Genomic DNA, 24,008 nt, shown 5'->3' on the forward strand with positions numbered 1-24,008 from the left:
ATGAAATGATCTGACCATTTCACTCCGCCGTTCAAGTTTTGATTTCTTTCTACAAATTCTAAGATCCCAACGTACATGGAAACCCCACAAGCTGCAAACCAACCAGATACAATAATTTTTCTTAGAATTTTTATTATTCTTTGTCATGAAAATGTGCACACAGCAATGTGCCAGACAGTTTCCACTTAAAACTTACTAATTAAAATAAAATTAGATTTATTAATGATACTTATTAAAAAAAAGAAAGGAAGAAGAAGAAAATTGGGTCATGTTTGCATCAACAGACGGGGAGGTCATAATTTATGGTGTGCATTGGTTAGGCGGAAGGTACAATGTTGTTTTTATTGACCAAAGGATATAAGAAATTAAGGATGGTTCATCAAACTGATCACCTCATTTTATTATAACAAAATTTATGGGGTTTTAGACATTTAAATATAGGGTTCTGTGCTCGTAACTCACTGTCAAAACTTTGAGATAAAATAATGGCAGAAGCATGTAGTCCGCTGATGCTTCCCAGGCTTGTCTTACCAAAAAACAAATAAATGGTTATAATGACAAAGACCCTTCATTATAATATAATAATGATAACAATAGTAATGGAGAAAAGAAATAAGTGCAAAAAACATGATTAGTCCAGTTCAAATTTGGTGTACATGTTAGACAAAGATATAGAATGGAAATTGTCTCTCGGAGTTAGGCCACTGCCGGCCGTCTCTTTTGAAACAGCCAATCAACAGGTTCACATAATAAACGGATTTTCATCCCTTTTAGTCTATTAATTTAAAAAGCTAAACCCCCAGGAATTATTTTAGCTGACTACAGCTGTCCCTTTTTAATTATTTCAAGTTTCCATCTACTAACTCGAGTACCTACGAGTTGGAGGTTTGGCATGGTGGCAATAGCATTGGGGCAGACAGCAGGGATGACATAATGCTACGTAAAGGAAAGGAAAAAACGAACGTGATTGTGTGAGTGAGAATTGATTGTTTTCCAAGTGGCTGGCCAAAAGAAAAGACAAGTAGTAGTGTATTTAGGACAGGGGTATTATTAGTTCATTGCATTAATTCTTCAGGTTTTTGAGTCTTCTAACCTCAATCCAACCTTGAAGCTTTGAAACTAGGATTTTCTTCTGTTTGGATTTTAAACTACTCAAGGTTTGACTAAAATTAAGGTGAGAAAGAAGCCAGTTTTGAAAGCAAAAGGGGATGACAAAGTGCAATGTCACACCAAAGCGGAATAATTAAACAGACTTGGGTCATTCTCAGGAACCTGGCGAATGGCATATTACATAAAGAAACAAACCCAGGCGTCAGAGATTACGGAATTGCCATTGCACCCACCATTGTCCAAAGCAATGAGCTAATGACGAGTTGCTGTCGTCAACAGGGGGGAGAATAAAGCCTTTTAAAGTTCCATAAAGAAGCATAGCATCCCCATTATTAAGCCTTTCTCTTTAATCTAACCCAACCATTTTCGAGGTTTAAGCATGTTTATTGCTACTATAATTGTGTTTTGTTTTTGCAAGCCATGTCAGGATGCCGGCTGCCGCCCAGGTCTAGTGCACGTGGGAACAGCCCATCCCAGAGGTATTGGATTGTGATGTGAGGTGAGGATTAAAGTGTTAAAAACTTCCCATCAGCTTAGATCAGTTGGGGGTGGGTTGGGGTTGGGTTTATGCATATATATATATTAATTAATGTTGATCTTTGTCCACAGAACATTTCCATGGTGGACCAACGTTCCCATTAATTTGTCTATGATAGCGATGCCTCCACGTGATAGATTGGTGGGAATTGGCCAACCTTATTCTCTTTAAGCCTAATAGCTGGAAATCCTTGAAGCTTAAAAAACATTTGCACCAGCATATCAAGATTAAAGAATTTGCATTTGCTTTAGTGTAGGACATCAATCTAAAACCAAAAGGGCGGTAAGGCAGGCAGCCAGGCAGGCATATGGAAACCTAAGCGCCGCAAGCCACTCTCAACCTAAATGTGGCTCCTCTTTTTGGATGACTCACACCGCAATAGCCTGCACCAATCATTACCATTTTTTTGGCTTATCCAAATAATGCAAAAGTAAAGCGCAACTCTCGGATTGAAACTTGATCCATGCCATTGGGTTTTACCAGACACTTCCTTCCTGTACCTTAACGCAAGTTCAGACATGCACATGGAATTACGTCTGTGCTCTCTGACTATGTTTTCAACCCTAAATCCCAAACAAGGACTAGAACCAGTTCGTTAGTTAAACTGCAAGAACCATCAGCTACCCCCTGTTCCCCTCTCCTCAGAACACTAGTTTCCAAATGACTATCATTCTTTCATAACCCTGAAGATCCCCACGTAACAGTTATATCATTTTCAGCTCTTCATGTGTAAATCGTGATACGCATCTGAAGACTACGTGACTCTTTTTTTTCAAGGTATATATTCGCATCCATCATGGGACATAAGCATTTGAATGTGTAAAAAAACATGAATTCATAAAATTGCCCTAAATGGTTGGAAAGCCAGATAAACACAGCATGCCGTTCCTGTATAACCCGTGAAAAGGAAATGATTTTGGAACGTGCAGACAATGTTGGCCACAACACGTGGCTCTTGTTCGACAGTGGAAAAAGAGGAAACCTTTTCCTTTTACACATGTCACAGTTGACGACCAAATAGGCACCATGGCTGGCGCAGAAAGCACTTGCAGCAATTGGTAATTCTGGCTATATATGATGAAGAATCGATCAACAGAGCCTTTTGAAATGCTAGTATTGCCATGGGTCCGCCAATCTGCTCGCAATCTGCAGGAGCAAATGGTAGTTTCAATCATTGTTGTTCAGTGAAAAAAAAAAAAGTGAGTGACACCAAGCAAGAGAAGAAGACATCAGCCTCCCACATCAAAATCATTACATTCAACAAGTAACTGAGTGATCAAATTCATTGACGAGGATATTCTGTAAGTGGAATGTGCCCGCCTGATGGGTCCTAATTTCTAATAGCAAAAGGTTAAGGGCAGTTCCCATCTCTCAACCTAACTTTCTCATTATTGACCACGGTGGTATACCTCCAGTAAGCTAACTCAAATGGACCATCTCACTTCAAAAAATGAGACTATTTAATGCACTGCAAGTAGGACAAATAATATTTGACAAATTAGAATTATTGAAGTGCTAAATATGATACATACTGGCTCCAGGTGTTCATGTTAGAAACCGTGGGGTCATTAACTTTATCTTAACCTTTTCCATTTCTTGTCAAATACGGTTTTTCATAAAGTGACATCAATATAGAGCTAAGAATTACAATCAAAAAATAGAAAAGGCTGCTTGAGAAAAGCTTACACGTGAAACTTTGTCACCACATAAAAATTCATGTCCTATCATCACCAAAACTGCAGATCAGTGTTGTTGCCCATTCTAGTGACCTCTTAATCAGCAAAGCTGGATAGCCTGCAATTATATGCAATGATACAGCAATTCCAGAGCATTTTCTAGTCACATGCATCAGGTTAGAAATTAAACACATATTTCACTGGGTAGTGATATGGCTGCACCGAGCAAAGCATTTCAATAAAAGGATTCTCGCAAAGGCATTAATGAAGTTGGCATGGAACAGGTTAATGGATATCATACCTGTGTTTCCCAGCACTTCCATTGAATTCTAAAACAAATGGTAATGAATGGATAAACTGGGTATAGCCTAGAGGAAATTCATAGTTATGAAGTAGGTTACTAACTTACCATCTATGTTCAGAGGTTTAAGCATGTAGGTTGGGATACATGGAGGCAACTTCTTAAATTTTGGGCACGGAGATGAGGGCACAGAGATGATTTGGGCACCAATATCTACTTTTTACAATTTATATTCCTATTACCTTTAGTTGACCAAGGAATTGAACAGGAAAAGATTAGAACTAGTCCCCAGTGTTACAATGATTGGTCTTCATTGCACAGCACCAAACTTCTTAGCAGGGAATTTCCTGTGATGTCCTAAACTGCAAAATATGAGCTGTATTTTCATGGGAAAGGGTATCCACCATGATAGCGCGAACATGTTCAACACGGTATATGCCAGATTAGGGTCTCAATTTACTAAAGTGCAGACGGCATGAGTTCCAACATGATGACCATGCAGAAAAATAGAATCTCCAGAACCACCATGCTAGCATCCAAACATTTACTCCTTAAATAAACATTACCAACAGCAGGCCTCTCATGCTTGACAAGAGTCCCATTGATCAAAAGCTTCTTCCTTTCTCTCCTCCCTAAAACCAGTCAAAGACTGTTTCTCCAGAGGACAATCTATAAAGGAAAACTGAAAACAAAATCTCAGTGGGCATTAACACGTCAAACACTTTGATAAAGATCCTGAATATTCGGGGATGTATTTGGTGTTAGCTAAAGATATGATTGACATAGCCCTATTCCTCTTCAATTAGGGTCTCTAGTCAAAGTTCCACAGATTAACTGGCTCCCCAACTGAGTCCCAAACTCCAAGGCTTAAAGCATTAGCAACAGAGTCAAGTTAAAAGGTCGATTGGCTTATTCCAAATATAACCAGTTCTATCCCATTAATATTTCTGTAGATTGGTATGCAGATCTGAAACATATAAAAAGCTTTTAAAATAATATCATTTCAAATAAAATTTCAACAGAAATATCAATAAAGAAGATACTATATCAACAATTTAAGAAATAAACACTTCAATAAATCTTGTCTAGCTTGAAAATGTGAGGGGCTAGCATGTAATGCTTAAAAATTAAATCTGCTAGACAGAAAACGACCAAGAGGTACCTCTCAGCAATAAACAACAAACAGAAGTAGAAAGAAAGAGAAAGTTTGAGATTTGCTTCAGCAAAAATGCTGTGAGACAAACAGCAGCAGCTGTCAGAATCTATTTGAAGATTGAAGAAACTGAATTATAAAGCACCATGTATTGGAGCTTCAATGTTCTTGGAAAGGTCCAAAACCAATTCTACAATTCTATCCTGGAAAAATTGAAAGCCGAGAGAATTGGTTTAAAGAAGATCTGGTCTTTTGACAAGTAAGCACTGTTGGTAAAATCAAAGCCCTCTGTTACTGGAAATGCCATCTTATACTATGACAACAGAGCTTGTCACATTATCTGTTGATTTGTTTTGTTGTTTGAGATAACTTTTTCTAAATCCAAAGCATGTTGGAGAGCTAAGATTTAGAAGAGTGCAGGACATATCAGAAAGGTTTTACAGCTAAGCTCCTTAGGCAGCTTGTAACTGAGGCAAACAAGTTCTGGATGAATCCATTGTTATCTTAAGGTTCTTTAGAAGGTTGGCTTTCCCATGTCTTGAAAAGGCAAATTCTGATTCTAGAAGTATTTGTTAAAGGAATTATCAATGCTGAGATGTTACACTAAAAGGTACTTGCTTCATACTAGGAGTTGGATGTCATACAAACACGTGATCTAAGCCATAGATTTCCCTTAATTAGATATGAAATTGTAGACACAAAGCAGTTATGAATGAGCTTCTAGAGAAAGCTATGTAGACATTGATCAAAATGTCTAGACATTGAATTTGGGGTCTCTTAAAATCCACTTTTACAGCCCAGCTTTATTCACTACTATAGATGTATCCAAGCTCCTTTCTATTACAGATAGAAAAGAAACATTGAACCCATAAAGATTGGGAATTAAATGAACCAGTCAAAGATTTTTAACCTCCAAAACAATACAAGCAGCAAGACATAAGATGCAGTGATAAAGGGTCCTAGCTCATTTCTCCCTTACAATCAACATTATCAAAGTCCTTTCATCAAATCAATATCAATTGCCAACCCTTCCAATTGATAGGTCCAACAAGACTCAACCAACTTTCTGATCACAAAAGTAATGATGATTGAAATGATATATAATACGAAAGCACTCACTCAGATTGTCAAGAGATGATATTTGCACCAATTTGATGTTATCCTCCAATCCCCAGAGTTATTGTTCTAAAAAAGACGTTTAGAAAAAATTATATGTGAAATCCACGGAATTCACACCAACACCTGGCTACTTTATAAAAAGTACATCAAATACCAAACAATACAACCTGGGTCTTTGAGGATTGAGCACCATATTATTTCAAAATTTCAAGCCTAAATGCCCAAAATAATTGCTATTCTAATATAGAAAACAAAAGGGTGTTCGCTTGAACGTTGAAGACCAAGCTGTTTAACCGAATTAACTGTTGATTAACCACCTAAAATTGCAAAACAAATATAGTTCTTGTTCCAAAACTAGCCAGGTAAAAGCAAAAACTGTAAAACAAGATTTAAATTAAAAGGGAAATGAACAAAAAAAAGAAGCAGTTACTGTCACCTGAAGAACGCTTGCGTCCTTTGATCAGGATTGATGGACGAACACGATAAGCCGCAAGAACAGAGAAGACTTTCCTTGTCACAGTCTCACAATCACGGGGTTGGTCCATGTTGAGTTTGAGGCCTACTACTAGCCCAGATTTCGGGTTCGGCCCCTTTAGGAACCTGGCTTTCCATGGGCTTTTCCATGATAAAAGTGGAAGACCAACATCCTGAAAGCTCGCTCCAATAATCCCACATTCTTTGTGGTTCAAGCGGGGCTGCAGGCAGCTGCTCGCTTCCCCCTTGCGTCGCTTTCAAGTTTCAATCAACAAAATAAAACAAATCTTTTTAATTGTTGTCCATCAAATTCAAATTGGCCCACTTGTCATGAGTCGAGTAGACAGCAGCCCAGGCAAACTAGCTGCCCAAGCAGGGAAGCAGACCAGCAATTTGGACATGACAGTCGACTGGCCCAACAGACAGGAGGATCAACCCATCGAAGCACCAAGAGATAGAAACGTCCGCACATCTTTTTAAAAAATATAGATAGGTTGTTGTAATTTTAACTTTAAAGGTAGATATTATTAGTTTTCAAATTTAAATGATGTAGATACGACAAACTTATAAATTTGAATGCTTTAATCATTTAGTTTAAATTTAAATTGTAAATATGTCAAATAAAGGGATTAGCAAACCTATAAATACCTTTTATGTTCATTTGTAAAGCACATCAAGTTTGAGAATAAAATCCTATTTCTTTGAAATTTTTCTTGCTTTTTTCTCTCTTATTTATGCTGCTTATTATGTTGCTTCAACAACCTTGAGTTCTTGACTGGTTTTGTTGATTTCAAGGTTGACTTGAGCTCAAGAGTAGTGTATTTCATGTTTAAGGTCACACATAGTGTTAGGAATATTAGTTCAATAATAATGCGGAAATATCCAAGAGGGTGATGAATTGGATTTTTTTTAAAAAAATTCTTGTCAACAAATTAAACTTTTAATGAAGGTAAGCTAAAAACAAATTTTCACAAACTTGTTTTTCTATCATAGTATGTTAAAAGTAATTCTAAGAGTAAATTAAAAAACAAACAAGTTAAGAATAAATTTTCAAAACTTTTCAAAGTAAAGTAAAGTAAATGCACAAGTATAAATAGTGAAGAGCAAAGAGAAAATGCACAAGGAGTTTAATGTAAAGCAAATGCGTAAGTATAAATAGTGAAGAGCAAAGAGAAAATGCACATGGAGTTTATAGAAGTTCAACCCTTCCTTAGTGCTTACATCCTGTCCTTTAGCAAGCTAAGGGGTTTAATCCACTTTTAAATAAATTCAATATAATGCCTTTTAAAGGTTCAAGCATAACCATTGCCTTTTTAAAGTTTAAGCACAACCTTTAAACACTACCTTTTGAAGGCTAAGTTATAACCTTTATTCTTTCGAGAATCAAGTATAACCTTTAAATATTGCCTTTTGAAGGCTAAGGTATAACCTTTTTCTTTTTTACAAGATTGAAGCAAATATATCTCTAAAAGGTGGGCTTTGCTAAGCAAGTACAAGGCTGTCCGTGTTTGAATGATATAAAGATGTGTATAAATGACAGGAATGAAAGTACAAAGAATTTGTAGCACAAGAATAGTTTAAAAGCTAATTGAAAGAATGTGATTTGCTTGCTCTAGCTTGGTTTCTCTTTCTTTTTCTTCATAAAATTTGATTCTTGATCAAATGATGTTTTTATCAAATCTTCTAACCTTGTAAAGGTGTTGGAGAAGTCCTTTTTATAGTCAGAGAAGCTGTGGAGCTATTAGAGATGATTTGGTAAAGAAACTAGCCATTTTTCCTTTAATTTTTATGTCTAACGATTAGTTCTAAACATCAAGTATCAATACTTTTCATAAGGTATCAACACTTTTGAGGCAAGTATCTATACTTTTAAGACAAGTATCCATTCCTAGTATTCGAAAGCATTTTATGTAAAATATATCGATATTTTTGACTAAAGTATCAATACTTGTAGCTTAAAACATAAAAATTTCTTCTTTTTAAACCCAATTTAATGACAAATACTTGGACCTTTTAAAAGCAAGTGCAAGAGAGGCTTAAAACTAATTTAAACAAGTTTAAAAACTATTCAAACAAGTTAAACACTCATTCAAGCAATTTCAAAACTCATTCAAGTAATTTTGAAATTTTTACATGGAAATACTTTAGGCACTTCAAAAATTTATTTGGGGGTAAAATACAGCTACTTCCTAAATTTTGCCCACAATTTCATGCGGGTCCATTAGTATTCGAAATAGAAAGTCTGCCATAAATGTGTAAACGACATTAACAACATATTTGAAATGACTAAAATGCCCATCACATAAATAGGCCTAATCGCGTGTTACGAAAACCTTAATCACTCCCAACTACTATGTTCATCTCTTTCTTTCCTCTCTTCAACCATTCCCTCACACTAATCGATTAAGGTTTTTCTAGATTTCCTTCCAATCTAAAGCTTCTTTTCTGATTAAAAGCTTTATCCCATAATGAAAAAGCCATAAACTAGTTTGTTGTTTCGAACCCTTTAAACCACTGCCCAAACCAAGAATACTCAAATCATGAGTGAAGGTTAAGGTTCATCGATCATAGTTCATTGATTTTGTAATATCTCGCACCCTCGTTGGACACAAATAAGACCTTATTGATCAAATAAATGATTGTTTGATGTGAATTTACGTGCTAAAGAGTGACAAAGGATGAAAGAAACATTCAAGAATAAAATGCTTCGCGTGTGCAGAAATAATAATTAAATAATAATATTTTTGTTGGAGAGGAATTAGTAAGCTAAAGGATTATTCGGAAGTAAACCGAGATGTAATGATGTGTTTCGGGACCAAAGAAGGCAAGTGAAAAATTTTGAAATAAAATAATATTTTATTCAATAAAATAATATCAAAATATTAATATTTTATATGTTGTCGGAATTAGTCATGAAAAATGGAATATGACTAATTTAAGTGGGGGAGATGAAGCAAAGAAGAATTTTGAAGGAAAACGACGATAATTGCGTCAGCGTGATTTTATTAAATCGAGCTAATGCGGATAAGTAAATATTTAAATATTATAGTGACGACGTGTTGAAATGCGATCTTGATATTTTGATTATACACGTGTAAGAAAAGGAAGATAGAAGGAAATTAAAATTTTTACACATGTCGAAAGAATTAATTTTAAAATATGAAAATTTGAGGGAGGTGTGTTAAATAAAATGAAGTTAAGGCATAATATGTAAATTTTATTGTTTTAAAGAAATAAAAATAAAATGAAAATAAAATGGATGATAAAATAATGAAGAAAAGATGTTGAAGAGTCAAATAATATTTTTATATGTACATGAGTGACCACATGAGTTAAGAATGGGAATGATGTGGTTTTGATGAGAATGAAGAAAAGTCAAAGTCAATTGGAAGAATACTAAATTGGAACCAAGTGAAGTGAATGGCCGGTTGAACAAAGGAATAAAAGAAAGACAAAAAAGTAAAGAAAACAAAAGAGAAGAGTGTAGAAAGGAAGGTGGGGGCTGGCCATGTGAGAGAAGAAAAAGGAAGAGAGAAAAGTTAAGTCGGTTAGTGAAGAAGAAAAAGAGAAGAAAAATAAAGGAAGAAAAAAATGAAGAGAAAAAGAGAGAGAAAGAACCGTGGGAGAGGAAGAGCAAAGAGAATGGTTTTGCTGCACTTTGAGGAAGGAAACGAGAGCTTTTTGCTGTAATTTTTAAAGGAAGAAGAAAGCTGAAAATTTTGAGGTACGAAAGCTGATTTTTTTTGAGGTAAATTGCTGGAATTTTTGAGGTTTTTATGGCTGATTTTGGTGCTGAAAATTCAAGGTTTTTGCTGCTGAAATTGTGTGAATTTGCAGCTGAAAGTTTTAGAGGTTTTGCTGCCATTGAAGGACAGCAAAGTGTTGCCAATTTGTGTAAAAAAATTGGAGCTGTTTGCTACCAATTTGTGCAAAAAAATTAGAGCTGTTTACTACCAATTTGTGCAGAAAAATTAGAGCTGTTTGTGCAAAAAAATTAGAGTTGTTTGTTGCCAATTTGTACAAAAAAATTGGAGTTGTTTGTGCAGAAAAATTAGAGCTGTTTGCTGTCAATTTGTGCAGAAAATTAGACAGCTTTGTGCTGCCAAAGTTGAGGAGTTTTGTTGCTGGAAATTGAGCTGGAAATCTATTGATTTTAGAGCAAAAAATGGCAGCAAAAAGGGTGAGAAAATGAGGCTTTTGGTGACCGATTTTGAGAGGAAGCCACGGTGGTGAAGAGAGGAAGCCATGGTGGTGAACAGAGGAAGCCATAGTGGTGAAGGGAAGCCACGGGATGGAAAGAAAAGAAAAAAGAATTAAACCATTTTTTGCAGCTCCCCTATATGTTTATCTGTGAAATAAATCTGTAATTTCTCGCATATGGGGGGAGTTATGATTTGGGCATGATTTTAAATATTATTTGGTTTCGCGAGAGCTTGCTAAATTTTATTGATTTGATTCGAAAATGATTATTAATATATTTTGATGTGAAAAATTTTATTACCTCGATTATTTATACTTTATAATAAATTCTCAATTTTTATATAAGGCACAAATCCCCGTTTGAAACGAATTATTTTTATAATCTGCATTTTTATATTCAACTGATCTGCCGTTTACTTGTTTCCCATCTACGCTCTACTCACTGAGTCGATGATTATCACTGAGTTGATGAGACTCACACTCCTTTATTTCCCTTTTTACAAATAGGGATAAGCCTAACGTGTAGTTAGTGACGCGTTCGATCCACCGTGAATAGGTAAAGGCATCTCCTAGCATTTTATTCCGAGTCGCTCCGCTGTTAGAGTTCAAGTCGTAGCATTTTATTTATTAAGTTGTAAACGAATTCTAAATTTTTATATAAGCATTAATTTGGAGATTATAGATTTTAATGCATATACTTACAAATAAAAGGAAAAAGTTTGTATTGATTTTTTTATATTTATGGTTCAACTTAGTATATGAAAGTATCAATATTATATGGTGATTGAATGAAGTGGATTAATGAGCAAATTCTAGACAGGCTTGTTCGAGACTTGGCGGCTCTTTTTTGGAAGTCTTGGACGTCAACAGTGACCGGGGAGAGGTTGTTGCAATAGTGGTATCAGAGCCCTAGGTTTAGTTGAGTCTTAGGATATCCTTGTGTCAAGCAGCGGAGTAGTGGAGTCGACGTAGAGTCTTGTTTATAGTCAGTGACTGCAGCACCAATTATAGATAGGAGGTTACGTTAACTCTTTATCTTAGAAAACTACCTTGTGTAATCATAAATGATGATTAAATAACAAGAATTGATTGTCGATGTTCGGGTTTGAGATGCCACCCGAGACATGAACTATTGTTGAAAATATTTTAAGTAAATGCTTCTAATGAAAGGGTGATATAATGAAATACCCCTCCGACTAAGAGTAGAGGAAAGTGAAGTTGGACTAATAAGTCCGTAATAACTCATTCATTTGGTGGAGTTAACCATTGAGTTATAACTGTCAATGGGAAGAAATTTGATGACTATGGATGGTATTTGAGGATGATATAAAGGAGAACCTACAATAATGATAATAAGAGGTATATTTTGACTAAAATAAATAGTGATCGTTGAGATCCACTCGAGGTTTATAAATTTAAGTATTAAGGAGAAGTAAACTGATACTTGTGTGCACAGAGGTTAGTGCACTGTGTTAATTAAGTTGTTCTGCCTATATATATAAATGGTGCTAAACTTTTGAGATATTTTAAATGCGAATATGTAGTGTATAACAGCTTAAAGAGAGTTGGTTTTGAGTTTAATTAAGTAATGATGAGATCCCAAAGTTTGATGAAACTATGCTGGGTTGTAGTTTTTAGTGCATGAATTAGCTCAAGGTTGAGATTAGATATTGGCGATAATGTTGAGGGACATTTAAGTAAAATCTATATTAAGTTTTATAAATATCAGAGTTGATTGTGTAAACGTTAAAGGGAAAGTAATGGTATACGAGTGTAAAGTGATAACACAAAGACGATTGAAGGTAATCCTAATAATGAAATTGGTTAATGAGAATCCCCTTATGTAGAAATTGAAATTCAAAAATGCAAGAGGTGCATATGACTCCCATGAAACTAAATCTTAAGTGAGTAATTAATATCAAAATAAAGATGTATCCGATGGAAGTACAAAAGGTAAATGAGAAATGAGAATGACTTTTAAGAATTGTGATATTGTATAAGATCCAGTGATCTCATAAAGATGAACCTAAAGAGTCAATAAGATCATAAAGCATATGTGGATACCAGATTGTGATTGGATTAGCAATGGAAGAAATACAAATGTTGTTACAATCGCACCTAAGAAGTTTAAGGATAATTAATGTAATCATACCAAGTTAGTTCAATATGGTCCAGATTAATAACACGAACACTTTGGGGGGGTCTTAAAATAATGTCCATTGGGAACCAATAAGTGGAATGTTAATAAGTATACATTGAAATGTTAAGGTTATGAAAGGCTTTGGAGATCAGCTTTTGATTATTTAAATTTTCAACGAGATTGTATTAAAGGAAGTGTTTGAGGGTTTGGAAATGGATGGAAAGGTGTGAGAATGCACTAGTTTGACTATTTATAAAAGTTCAAACTTGAATGGTCATCAATGGCTGGTGAGTAACCAAACAATGTGCAAGTAAATGAACAAAGGGAGTTACGATTGCTAGATAAGAGTGGAACTCTAAGGATGAGATTGTCTTCACTGCTTTCGGCATTGAACTATAAGTTATGAACTTGTATCCACTCTGTGAACATATTGATGACATAGTTCAAAAAAAAAAAATTTCACTATGAGAAACATTAAAGCTCAAGGAGCAAAAGGCTATATAGTTAGTTTGGATTCGTGACTAATATGTCACATAAGTATGAAGATGAATTGCAAACATATAAGGATGTTTGGAAATGGTGGTTTGAGGCAATGATTATCTCACCGATATCTAGATCTAATGAAGTTATGGTCTCGATATGCTTGTAAATACAAGACATAAATTGTGAAAAATACCTTCCTCATCAGTTTCAATTTATTTAATTCATTATCAAGGTAAAGTGCCTAAAAAGGATAGGCAAAGGATAAATTATGTCATGAATATTTAAAGAACGAGGGTGATATGGTTTGATTAAATGATATTACCCTTAGTGAAGGAATAGAAATATGTTACGGGAATTATAAAGATCCATTTAGGAAGAGAAGATGATTTGAGATTTTGAATATTCATATACTAGCAAAGGCTTTGGTAATGAGACCGTGAGATTTGGTATTTAGAGTAAATTTGAGAAATTTCAAGTTAGATATGTTGTATGCGGTTGATGATGAACAGATTAGCTATTAATTAAAGAGATTGATTAAGATTATAAAGATATATATATAAGAATATCGTTAATTATCGAAATGTCTTGTGGTATAAGTTGAAATTATCTAGCGAGCACTCGATCATGAAAGTACTAGAGTTTTGTTTTTGAGAATATAGTTACTAATGGTTATTAGATTTGAATCATCTCTGATGTTAAATATATTTGAAATAAATAAAACATGTCTTGATCTTTAAGTATTATGAAATGCTCGCATGGTAATGGTATAGAAATGTGTAAACCGAAATAAAGATAGGTTGACAAGTTAGACCCGTAGTCAATGGTTGGATAAATGTTTGAATGTCGGAAGGTTTGATAAAGGATCAAGGTCGAGGAAATTGTAGATGGCTATGTAAACATGCATAATTGATGATATAAGAATGATTTGATGGAGGTGTGACCAGGATTAATGATATATTTAATTTCTCTTTATAAGAGGAAGAATAATATCGATTTAATTCGAGAAGTGTGGTACTTAAAAATAAAAGTAATATGACATTGCCAAGTTTTCTATAAAGATTGGAAATTGATTTAATTCCTAAGATCGAGATCTTATATGGAGAATGTCCCACGAAAGTGATGTAGAAGAATTTTAGAATTTTGATTGTTCATCGTATGTTGGTTAGAATTCGAGGACGAATTTATTTTTTAGTGGGGGAGATTGTAATATCCCGCACCCTCGTTGGACACAAATAAGACCTTATTGATCAAACGAATGATCGTTTGATGTGAATTTACGTGCTAAAGAGCGACAAAGGATGAAAGGAACATTCAAGAATAAAATGCTTCGCGTGTGCAGAAACAATAATTAAATAATAATACTTTTGTTGGAGAGGAATTAGTAAGCTAAAGGATGATTCAGAAGTAAACCGAGATGTAATGATGTGTTTCGGGACCAAAGAAGGCAAGTGAAAAATTTTGAAATAAAATAATATTTTATTTAATAAAATAATATTAAAATATTAATATTTTATATGTTGTCGAAATTAGTCATGAAAAATAGAATATGACTAATTTAAGTGGAGGAGATGAAGCAAAGAAGAATTTTGAAGGAAAATGACAATAATTGCATCAGCGTGATTTTATTAAATCGAGCTAACGCGGGTAAGTAAATATTTAAATATTATAGTGACACCACGTTGAAATGCGATCTCGATAGTTTGATTATACACGTGTAAGAAAAGGAAGAAGGAAATTAGAATTTTTACACATGTCGAAAGAATTAATTTTAAAATATGAAAATTTGAGGGAGGTGTGTTAAATAAAATGAAGTTAAGGCATAATATGTAAATTTTATTGTTTTGAAGAAATAAAATAAAATAAAAATAAAATGAAAAAAAATTGGATGATAAAATAATGAAGAAAAGATGTTGAAAAGTCAAATAATATTTTTATATGTACATGAGTGGTCATATGAGTCAAGAATGGGAATGATGTGATTTGGATGAGAATGAAGATAAGTCAAAGTCAATTGGAAGAATTCTAAATTTGAACCAAGTGAAGTGAATGGCCAGTTGAACAAAGGAATAAAAGAAAGACAAAAAAGTAAAGAAAACAAAAGAGAAGAGTGTAGAAAGGAAGGTGGGGGCCGGCCATGTAAGGAAAGAAAAAGGAAGAGAGAAAAGTTAAGTTTGTTAGTGAAGAAGAAAAAGAGAAGAAAAATAAAGGAAGAAAGAAATGAAGAGAAAAAGGGAGAGGAAGAACCGTGGGAGAGGAAGAGCAAAGAGAATGGTTTTGCTGCACTTTGAGGAAGGAAAAGAGAGATTTTTGCTACAATTTTTAGAGGAAAAAGAAAGCTGAAAATTTTGAGGTAAGAAAGCTGATTTTTTTTTGAGGTAAATTGCTGGAATTTTGAGGTTTTTATGGCTGATTTTGGTGCTGAAAATTCAAGGTTTTTGCTGCTGAAATTGTGTGAATTTGCAGCTGAAAATTTTAGAGGTTTTGCTGCCATTGAAGGATAGCAAAGTGCTGCTAATTTATGCAAAAAAATTGGAGCTATTTGCTGCCAATTTGTGCAAAAAAATTGGAGTTGTTTGCTGCCAATTTATACAGAAAAATTGGAGCTGTTTGCTGCCAATTTGTACAGAAAAATTAGAGTTGTTTGTGCAAAAAAATTGGAGCTGTTTGCTGCCAATTTGTGCAAAAAATTAGATAGCTTTGTGCTACCAAAATTTAGGAGTTTTGTTGATGGAAATTGAGCTGGAAATCTACTGATTTTAGAGCAAAAAGTGGCAGCAAAAAAGGTGAGAAAATGAGGCTTTTGGTGATCGATTTTGAGAGGAAGCCACGGTGGTGAAGAGAGGAAGCCATGGTGGTGAACAGAGGAAGCCACAGTGGTGAAGGGAAGCCACGGGCTGGAAAGAAAAGAAAAAAGAATTAAACGATTTTTTACAGCTCCCCTATATGTTTATCTGTGAAATAAATCTGTACTTCCTCGCATATGGGGGGAGTTATGATTTGGGCATGATTTTAAATATTATTTAGTTTCGCGGGAGCTTGTTAAATTTTATTGATTTGATTCGAAAATGATTATTAATATATTTTGATGTGAAAAATTTTATTATCTCGATTATTTATACTTTATAAGAAATTCTCAATTTTTATATAATGCACAAATTCCCGTTTGAAACGAATTGTTTTTATAATATGCATTTTTATATTCAACTGATCTACCGTTTACTTGTTTCCCATCTACGCCCTACTCGTTGAGTCGATGATTATCACTGAGTCGATGAGACTTACACCCCTTTATTTCCCTTTTTACAGATAGGGATCAGCCTAGCGTGTAGTTTGTGACGCATTTGGTTCATCGTGAATAGGTAAAGGCATCTCCTAGCATTTTATTCCGAGTCGCTCCGCTATTAGAGGTCAAGTCGTAGCATTTTATTTATGAAGTTGTAAATGAATTCTAAATTTTTATATAAGCATTAATTTGGAGATTATAGATTTTAATGCATACACTTACGAATAAAAAGAAAAAGTTTGTATTGATTTTTTTATATTAATGGTTCAACTTAGTATATGAAAGTATCAATATTATATGGTGATTGAATGTAGTGAATTAATGAGCAAATTCTAGACAGGCTTGTTCGAGACTTGGCGAGTCTTTTTCGGAAGTCTTGGACGCCGGCAGTGACCGGGGAGAGGTCGTTGCAGATTTTATTGTCTTTTTGGTAAGCATGGTGGTTTTGTGCTATTGTGGAGAGGGTTAGGGTTAGGTTTTCGATTAGGATTTAGGGATTTGAGGATTTAGGGTAAGGGTTAGGGTTAGGGTTTTAATTAAGATTTTGGGATTTAGGGTTCATGTTAGCCTTGAGTTACATCATGTTTTGATTTGACAAAAATTATATATTATCTTGAGCTTAATGTCAAGCATTTGAACTTGTCTCAAATACATTTTTAATCCACTAAGGTATTAACCTTAAGCACCAAGCCATGCTTATTTTTGTTTGAAAGCTTATATAATGTCGACCCTAGAGTGCCTGTAGTTGACCTTGTTCCAAAAAGATCAAGAAAATCAAGTTTTGAACAGACATAATCGATCATGGCCTAGGCATAGTCGACCCTGACAAGTGAAAAGTGAAGAAAAGTCAACTTTACACAGACATAGTCGACTATAGCTGCTCAGACTTGTGAAAAACACGTTCTCGAGAGTTTGATCGACTAGATAAAGGTTATACTCAACTATGGAAGCCCTAATTTGAGAAATTTGAAAAACATAGTCGACCCTAAAAGTGTTATAGTCGACCCTTAAGCTTCAACAATGTTCAGATTTGATTCAAACTTGTGTCTAACGACTTCAAACTTTGCATCAGCTATAAATAGAAGTATTTGAGCTATTTTGAAGTAAGAGAAGACTTGAACCAAAGCTTCAAACCCTAAAGAGACCTCTAAAAGCTCATTTTCACTCTTTAAAATCATTTTAGTCTTCCACCAGACTTACAAAGTTGAATACTTGGTTCATTCATGTTGATTTTTCATTTTTTACTACAACCAAGTTAAAATCTCTAGCATCCAGCCTTCATGAGGCAAATCTTTGTCATTATTTCTTTGTACATACATTTTGTAAAAGTTTTAGCTTAACCTTGAAAAGCTATTTGTGAGGGTTTGTGGTTGAGCTTTTAAAACCATTGTTGGTGGGTTATCGCTTCATTCCGTGAAAGAACAAGAATCCCTTTGTGGATTGTGTAAGGCTTATCGCTTATTCCAGTGAAAAAGCCGTTGTAAGGGTTATCGCTTGATGCCGTTAAAAAGCAAGAATCTCTTTACGGACTGTGTGAAGGTCATTGCTGTATCTCGTTAAAAAGAAAGAATCCTTGATAGTGGATTGAAATTACGTGGTTACTAAGGGAGTGGATGTAGGCATTGAAAAAATCAAACCATTATAATTTCTTTTTGTCTCTTTTTAATTTTTTGCATTATTATTTATTGTTTATATTTACCTTGAAAAAATAATTTTATATTGATTTATCATTTAACACTTAGAAAAATATTTTTCCTTTTACTTTTCATAGCTAGCATTTAACTTAGGAAAAATATTTTATCTTGGTATGATATTTTTTTTTCTTAGTGATTTATTGTTGGAAAATTGTTTGTTATGCTTAAAAATATTTTTGGATGAAAAACTTTTGATCTTTATAGCTAGATTTTTAAAGAAATTTTTATAAATACTAATTCACTCATTCTGGGTATACTTCACTTTGAGACTTCTACACTAATAGTTCTATTGGTGCTTGAAGCTCACTAGAAGCTATTAGGGTGAGGATTAGGGTTTAAGTCTACGACTAGAGGGATATAGGGTTTTGTAAAAAATTGAGGATTTAGGGATATGATTTTGTTTAGGGTACCTTAATTCAAATTGTAACCTTAAAACCTTAATTTTTTATGAAACCTTAAATCCTCAAATTCCAAGCTAATCGAGTTAGTGTTTAAGGTTTTAGGAACCCTAATCGATTTAAATTGGAGGTTTGCGAAATAAGTTTTAATTCGGTTGGGGTTTAGGGTTAGTATTCGGTAATAGGGTTATTGTTTAACATTTTAGGGTTTACTAATCTATTGTAATTTCATTTTTAGGCTTAGAAATGGCGGAGATCCTATATGAGTTGGTGGTGCACCATAACAGAGAAGTGATGAACATTGGGAACATGGATCTACATAAACATTCATATATAGAGATGACAAATGATGTGTTCGAGGTGTTGGTGGATGATTCTAATGCTAGGGTAGGTATAGGTTTCTACATTAGGGCATTACACCCTAAAGCAGAAAAGGTTTTTGAACTGAAGAATGATGGTGATGTTTTGAAGTTGTTCTAACTGTATGAAGGTGCCAAGGAAATCCACCTCCACTTGGACCTGATCTCAGTAATTTGCCTATAGATAATGGACTCTAATAAGTATTCTACTTTTGCAAATGTAAGGTTTGATGCTGGTGCTGGTGCTAACGCTTTTGATGTAAATGTGAATGCTGGTGTAGGTACTACTAGAGGTAGGATAGGTGAGGCTAGTTCCAATGATCTTAATGCTTCTACTTCAAGTAGATGTAGAGGTAAAGGTAAAGATAGAGGTAGATATAGAGTTAGTGAAAGGTCTTCTGCTTTTATTGATGTTGATGTTAGTGATTAAAAGAGTGATATATCTAGGGACTGATTGTTGAGATGAGCCTTATAGTTAATTAAGATTAGTGAAGGCTTGGTTCCAATCATGTAATGATATCATTCATATTGAATGATTAGAGGTTTTTCTTTATCAATAAGACATTAATTATAATGAGTTATAAGTCTAATTAGATGAAGCTCATGAGAGTAATATGTCTTGCAAGGGAACTGTAATGGGTTATAGTTTTGAGATCTCTATGCATCAAAGCATAATCTTAAGATGTTTTTAGTCAATGTATCATTGAGACTGGATATCGATGATGCTTAGAGACTGGTACATTCTATGTTCTTTATTTTGAAAGTACGCAATTGATCTCATAGATTGAAGTATAGAGATACTTGGAACTAGAATATAGGTGCTTGCTAAAGAGAGCAAGTTCACTGCATATGACCCACCATGAGAAGTGCATTTGGTCATACATTCCAGTGTCTATGCAACACTTCTTATATGTCAGTCATGTAAATACTCTTTAGACTTGAGTCATTAGGTTACCTTATATGTGGAATGCTATACTTTAATTTCATCTTTACGGGTTCCTAATCAAGGATGCCTAAACATGATGTTTTTAGGTATAGTATGAAGCATGTGAAAGCAAATGAGTGGTCAAGATAAAAATCATCACCTTAAGTGTTTTTAAAGGACATATCGTATCGGTTCTTGGTTAATAGTAGCTTATTGAAGTCCTTGGCTAATGTGACTTGAAAATTATGAAAAAGGTTTCATAAGTCTTTATAAAGCTAATGTTATAACTGTAGGAATGAATATGGAGGACAATAGGAGTAGATACTGTACCCAACTTTTAGCATCTCTAAGATATATGATGAGGGAATGAATTACACTGATAGACTGTACACTGAAAGGTTGTTACAAAACCCTGTGACTCTCTTAACAATTGGGTGGCCATGATGCATTGCTAGATGCTAAGCTTGGTCTATGGAATTAATTATAAATTAATTGATTGAAATTTATATTAATTAATTAAGTCATTAATCAATTCCATTGCTAATATGTTAAGAACCAAATGGGTCACACACAATGATTGCATTTGAATTAAATTGAGAGAGTGATGATTTAAGTTAGACTTAAATCACATGCTAAGTAATTAACTTCTATAAACTTGATTTAAAAGAGTTTAATTAAGTTTTGGACATAATATATAAATAGTTATAATTATAATGCTGAAATTGCAATAATATAAAGGAAATTATTTCAATTTAATTTCCTTTGGCTTAATTAAAATAGTTTAATTAAGTTATAGGCCTCTATTGTAATGTGTTATAATTTGGAGGGCCTTATTGCAAAATTAAAGTTAATTTTAACCTAGCTATATAAATCACTTTTCACTATTTTTCCATATATGAAGAAAAAGAGTTGTCAGAAAAAAAGGGTTTTCTCCTTGTGTGTCGTCACTTATTTTGTGAAAAAGAAAAATTATTTTTGAAGAAAATTTTCAAGTGTGTGATTCGGCCATTCTTGTGTGAAGTGGAAATGGACAAACATTGTCCCTTTTTGTTAGCACAAAAACATAGTTAAAATCTACCTTCTTTGCTGAAAGGTTCAAGTGAAATCGTGTGTACTACCATTGGAGGCCAAGAGTTTGATTGGCTAGGGTTTTGCTTACCGTGGTGTTTGTGGGTTGCATTGCTATTCCAATTAGAAAAATGTTGGCAAGGTTAGCTTCCGATTTTATGATTATATATGCCATTCTATGTGTTAAAATATCACCATGGTGATTCGTGGGTGGAGATATGTTTTGTTTTTTAAAGTTTTAATTTTTTTCCATTGCGTAATTTCAAGCATGCTGTCCATAGCCAAACCCAACATAGATGGGGTGGATTATCTAGTAAGGGTGTAGATTGGATGCTTGAGACAGAGAGTGAGTAAAAGATAAGTAAGTCTCAAGGCAATTCTGAAGATTATGTTAAGGTTGAGGAATAAGCAGCACATGATGGTCTGTTTAATGTTGACAATGATGTAGAGGAAGGAAACCAAGATAGCTTTAACTCTGATAGGGGTAGAGCGATAAATAGGTCCCTTTGAGGAATCCCTTATACTCTTGATGAGAATGAGAAGGTTGTTTTGGCAAAGAACATGTTGTTTACCAATGTTCATCACTTTAGGGAGGTGATGGTAGATTACATGATCCAAGAAGGGATCAAGCTATATAAAGCCAAAAAAGAGAAAACTAGGTACTAGACATTCTGTAAAGGTGGTTGCGAATGGATGATTCATGTAGCCTTATGTGTGGATAAGAAGACCTTTAAGATTAAGAAAGTTGGGATTGAATATTCTTGTATTAGGGTGAGTAATAATAATTTTGCTGCTATAAGTGTGTGGATAGCTAAGAAACTTGCTGCTAAGTTAGAATCTAAGCCCAATATGTCTTATAATCTAGTGTAGCATGAATCACAAGAGAGGTATGAAGTGAGTGTTCATTTTAAGAAGTTGTATAGGGAAAAAAAAAGCCTAAGAAGAGGTTGAAGGGGCTTTTGCTAAGTCCTATTCATACATGCATTTGTATGCCTAGATGGTGATAGATACAAATCTTGGGAGCATAGCCATAATGCAGCTAGAAAGGCTTAAGGTCAACATGTACCTAACATTCAAAAGGTTTTTCTTGTCCTTTGATGCTATGAGGAAAGGCTTCAACAATGGATATAGGCTTTCCATTGGGGTTGATGGTTGCCACCTTAAAGGACCATATGGAAGAGCCTTGTTATCTGCCATTGTAATGATAGGAATTGTAGTTTATTTCTAGTTGCTGTTGTTGTTATTGTTGTAGAATTGGAGAATGGTAATTCTTGGGCATGGTTTTTGAATTTGTTGATTACTGCCATTGGGGACTTCAACAAACCATTGGTAGTAATGAGTGATGGCCAAAACGTAAACCTAAACCCTACTATTTTTCATTTAATTATTTAATTTCAATTACTTATTATCTGTTTAATTAATGTGTCATTATTCTTATATGGTAGTGACTAGAAGACATAATTATAGAGGTAATGCCCCATGCAAGTCATAGAAGATGTGTTAGGCACTTGTATAGTAATTTTAAACAATGGTTATTTAGTTTAGGGTTGAAAGTCAATTTTTGAAAGGCTATCAAAACTTACAACCAGTGGGATTGGAATAAAGCTATGATGAAGATAAAGGCTAAAAATAATGACGCTTATAAGTGGTTGATGGAAAAACCACTAACATTGTGGGTAAGGCACACCTTTGACCCAAGTGTGAAGAGTGACAATGTAAGCAACAACAAGGAAGAAAGCTACAACAATTGAATTGGGCTTGTCAGAGCCAAACCCATTTTGACTCTGTTGAAGAAATTGGAGTGAAGATAATTAAAAGGTTTTGTGATAGGTACGAAGAGACATGTACATGAGAGGGCTAGGTGACCCTTAAAATTAAGAAGAAATTAGATTTTGCCAAGTATAATGGGAGGTTTTGTAAGGTTGTGCTTGCCTCAAATAGTGAGTTTAATGTGTTTGAAGGTGGCAAGATGTGAGATTTTGATCTTTATAGACTCGTAGCTAGAAGTAGACGCGATATCACTAACTAAGGGTAATTTTGTCATTTCCTTAGTGAGCCCTTAGAAGTATGCTTTCAAACAATATTAAGGCCTAAGTAGGCCTAAGGCATAAATGAATGATGAAAATAAGGAAAAAATTGCAAAGGAAATAAAAATAATGATGATTTCCAAGGTAGGGGCAAAATGGTCATTTTTCATCTTGGATAAAAAATTTTAAGTTTTTGTGAACCCGAGTATTTCTAGACTATTATGGACCTTGTCCCAGTGTCAAAAGAGTAAAAAGATTGCATCAAGGATTGGAGGAGAACAAGCCAACTTGTTAAGGGTATTTTCGTAATTTAAGTGGAGTTGGATAAGCTTGAGCTATAAATATCATCTTCCAGCAGCTTCTTCTCATATTTCTAGCAGCTTCTTCTTCTTTTTCTCCCTCCCATCTCACGTTGCTTTCATCCTCCATGGAAGCTTGTTTTGAAACCTCCATAACTTCTCTCAAGCTAGCTCAACTTTTCATACTTTTGTGCATCTTTTCATAAAACCTTTGTGCTATTTCACTCTCTCACTTTAAAACCCTTGAAAAGTCTTACTTCCATATTCTCTTTCACTAGTTAGGTGTTTTAGAAAGAGGAAGAGGGAGTTTCTATAATAGCTTGAAAATTATTGGAAAAAATTTCAAATTTACAAAGCTACTAAGGTGAGTAGTGAGTTAAAATTTATTTTTAAGTGTTGAGAATGGCTAGTGATTAGACTTGTGAGTGTTTTGTAGTTGAGGTTGTTCATTCATCTTAGAGTGATTAGGATAGTGAAAAATAGATAGCCACTTAATGGAAATTAGAAGCTAGTTAGGAGATAGCTTTTAGAATTTATAGTTATGTGAATTAAGTTAATTGTGATACTAATGTGATGATAGGATCCAATGAAGCCCCATCGCCCCATTTGGGCCATTAGAGGAAGTTGGAGTTGAGTACAGATTTAACGAATACCGGTGAGTGAACTTGCATTTCAAAATTTCTTTGGGAATGTAAATGTATTTGGATGAAACATTTGAATGATTTTATCCAAACTTTCTTTAAAAAAATGTGTGCCGGGGA

The 24,008-nt window shown here is 34.2% G+C and overlaps 1 protein-coding gene and 1 long non-coding RNA gene across 4 annotated transcripts; one reads left to right on the forward strand and one right to left on the reverse strand.

Moving 5' to 3' along the window:
- Window positions 1-2,458: 2,458 nt before the first annotated feature.
- On the reverse strand, window positions 2,459-6,484 carry LOC18608975 (uncharacterized). 3 transcript variants are annotated; one of them, XR_001926852.2, is made up of 4 exons: window positions 6,334-6,484; window positions 5,898-5,963; window positions 3,335-4,592; window positions 2,459-2,794 (listed from the first exon to the last, which is right to left on the reverse strand). It is a non-coding gene; the product is annotated as an uncharacterized LOC18608975 (long non-coding RNA). The 3 variants fall into 3 exon arrangements; XR_001926853.2 differs by lacking the exon at window positions 5,898-5,963 and having other exon boundaries at window positions 6,334-6,448; XR_016024430.1 differs by lacking the exon at window positions 6,334-6,484 and having other exon boundaries at window positions 5,898-6,314.
- Window positions 6,485-21,482: 14,998 nt separating this feature from the next.
- LOC148764112 (uncharacterized) lies at window positions 21,483-22,149 on the forward strand. The gene is made up of 3 exons (XM_088803539.1): window positions 21,483-21,580; window positions 21,692-21,785; window positions 21,919-22,149. The coding sequence occupies exons 1-3, from the start codon at window positions 21,483-21,485 to the stop codon at window positions 22,147-22,149; spliced, it is 423 nt and encodes a 140-aa protein (XP_088659665.1).
- Window positions 22,150-24,008: the final 1,859 nt, after the last annotated feature.

Source organism: Theobroma cacao, chromosome 2 (genome assembly GCF_053813885.1).
Source record: "Theobroma cacao isolate CCN51 chromosome 2, ASM5381388v1, whole genome shotgun sequence".
Lineage (NCBI taxonomy): Eukaryota > Viridiplantae > Streptophyta > Magnoliopsida > Malvales > Malvaceae > Theobroma > Theobroma cacao.

Bases quoted from the DNA above. Each gene is read 5' to 3' on its own strand.
- LOC148764112 (XM_088803539.1), top strand. From the start codon at position 21,483: ATGTTGTTTACCAATGTTCATCACTTTAGGGAGGTGATGGTAGATTAC. The intron at 21,581-21,691 runs GTACTAGACATT...TTCTTGTATTAG, and splicing joins GCCAAAAAAGAGAAAACTAG to GGTGAGTAATAATAATTTTG. The intron at 21,786-21,918 runs GTGTAGCATGAA...TTGTATGCCTAG, and splicing joins CCAATATGTCTTATAATCTA to ATGGTGATAGATACAAATCT.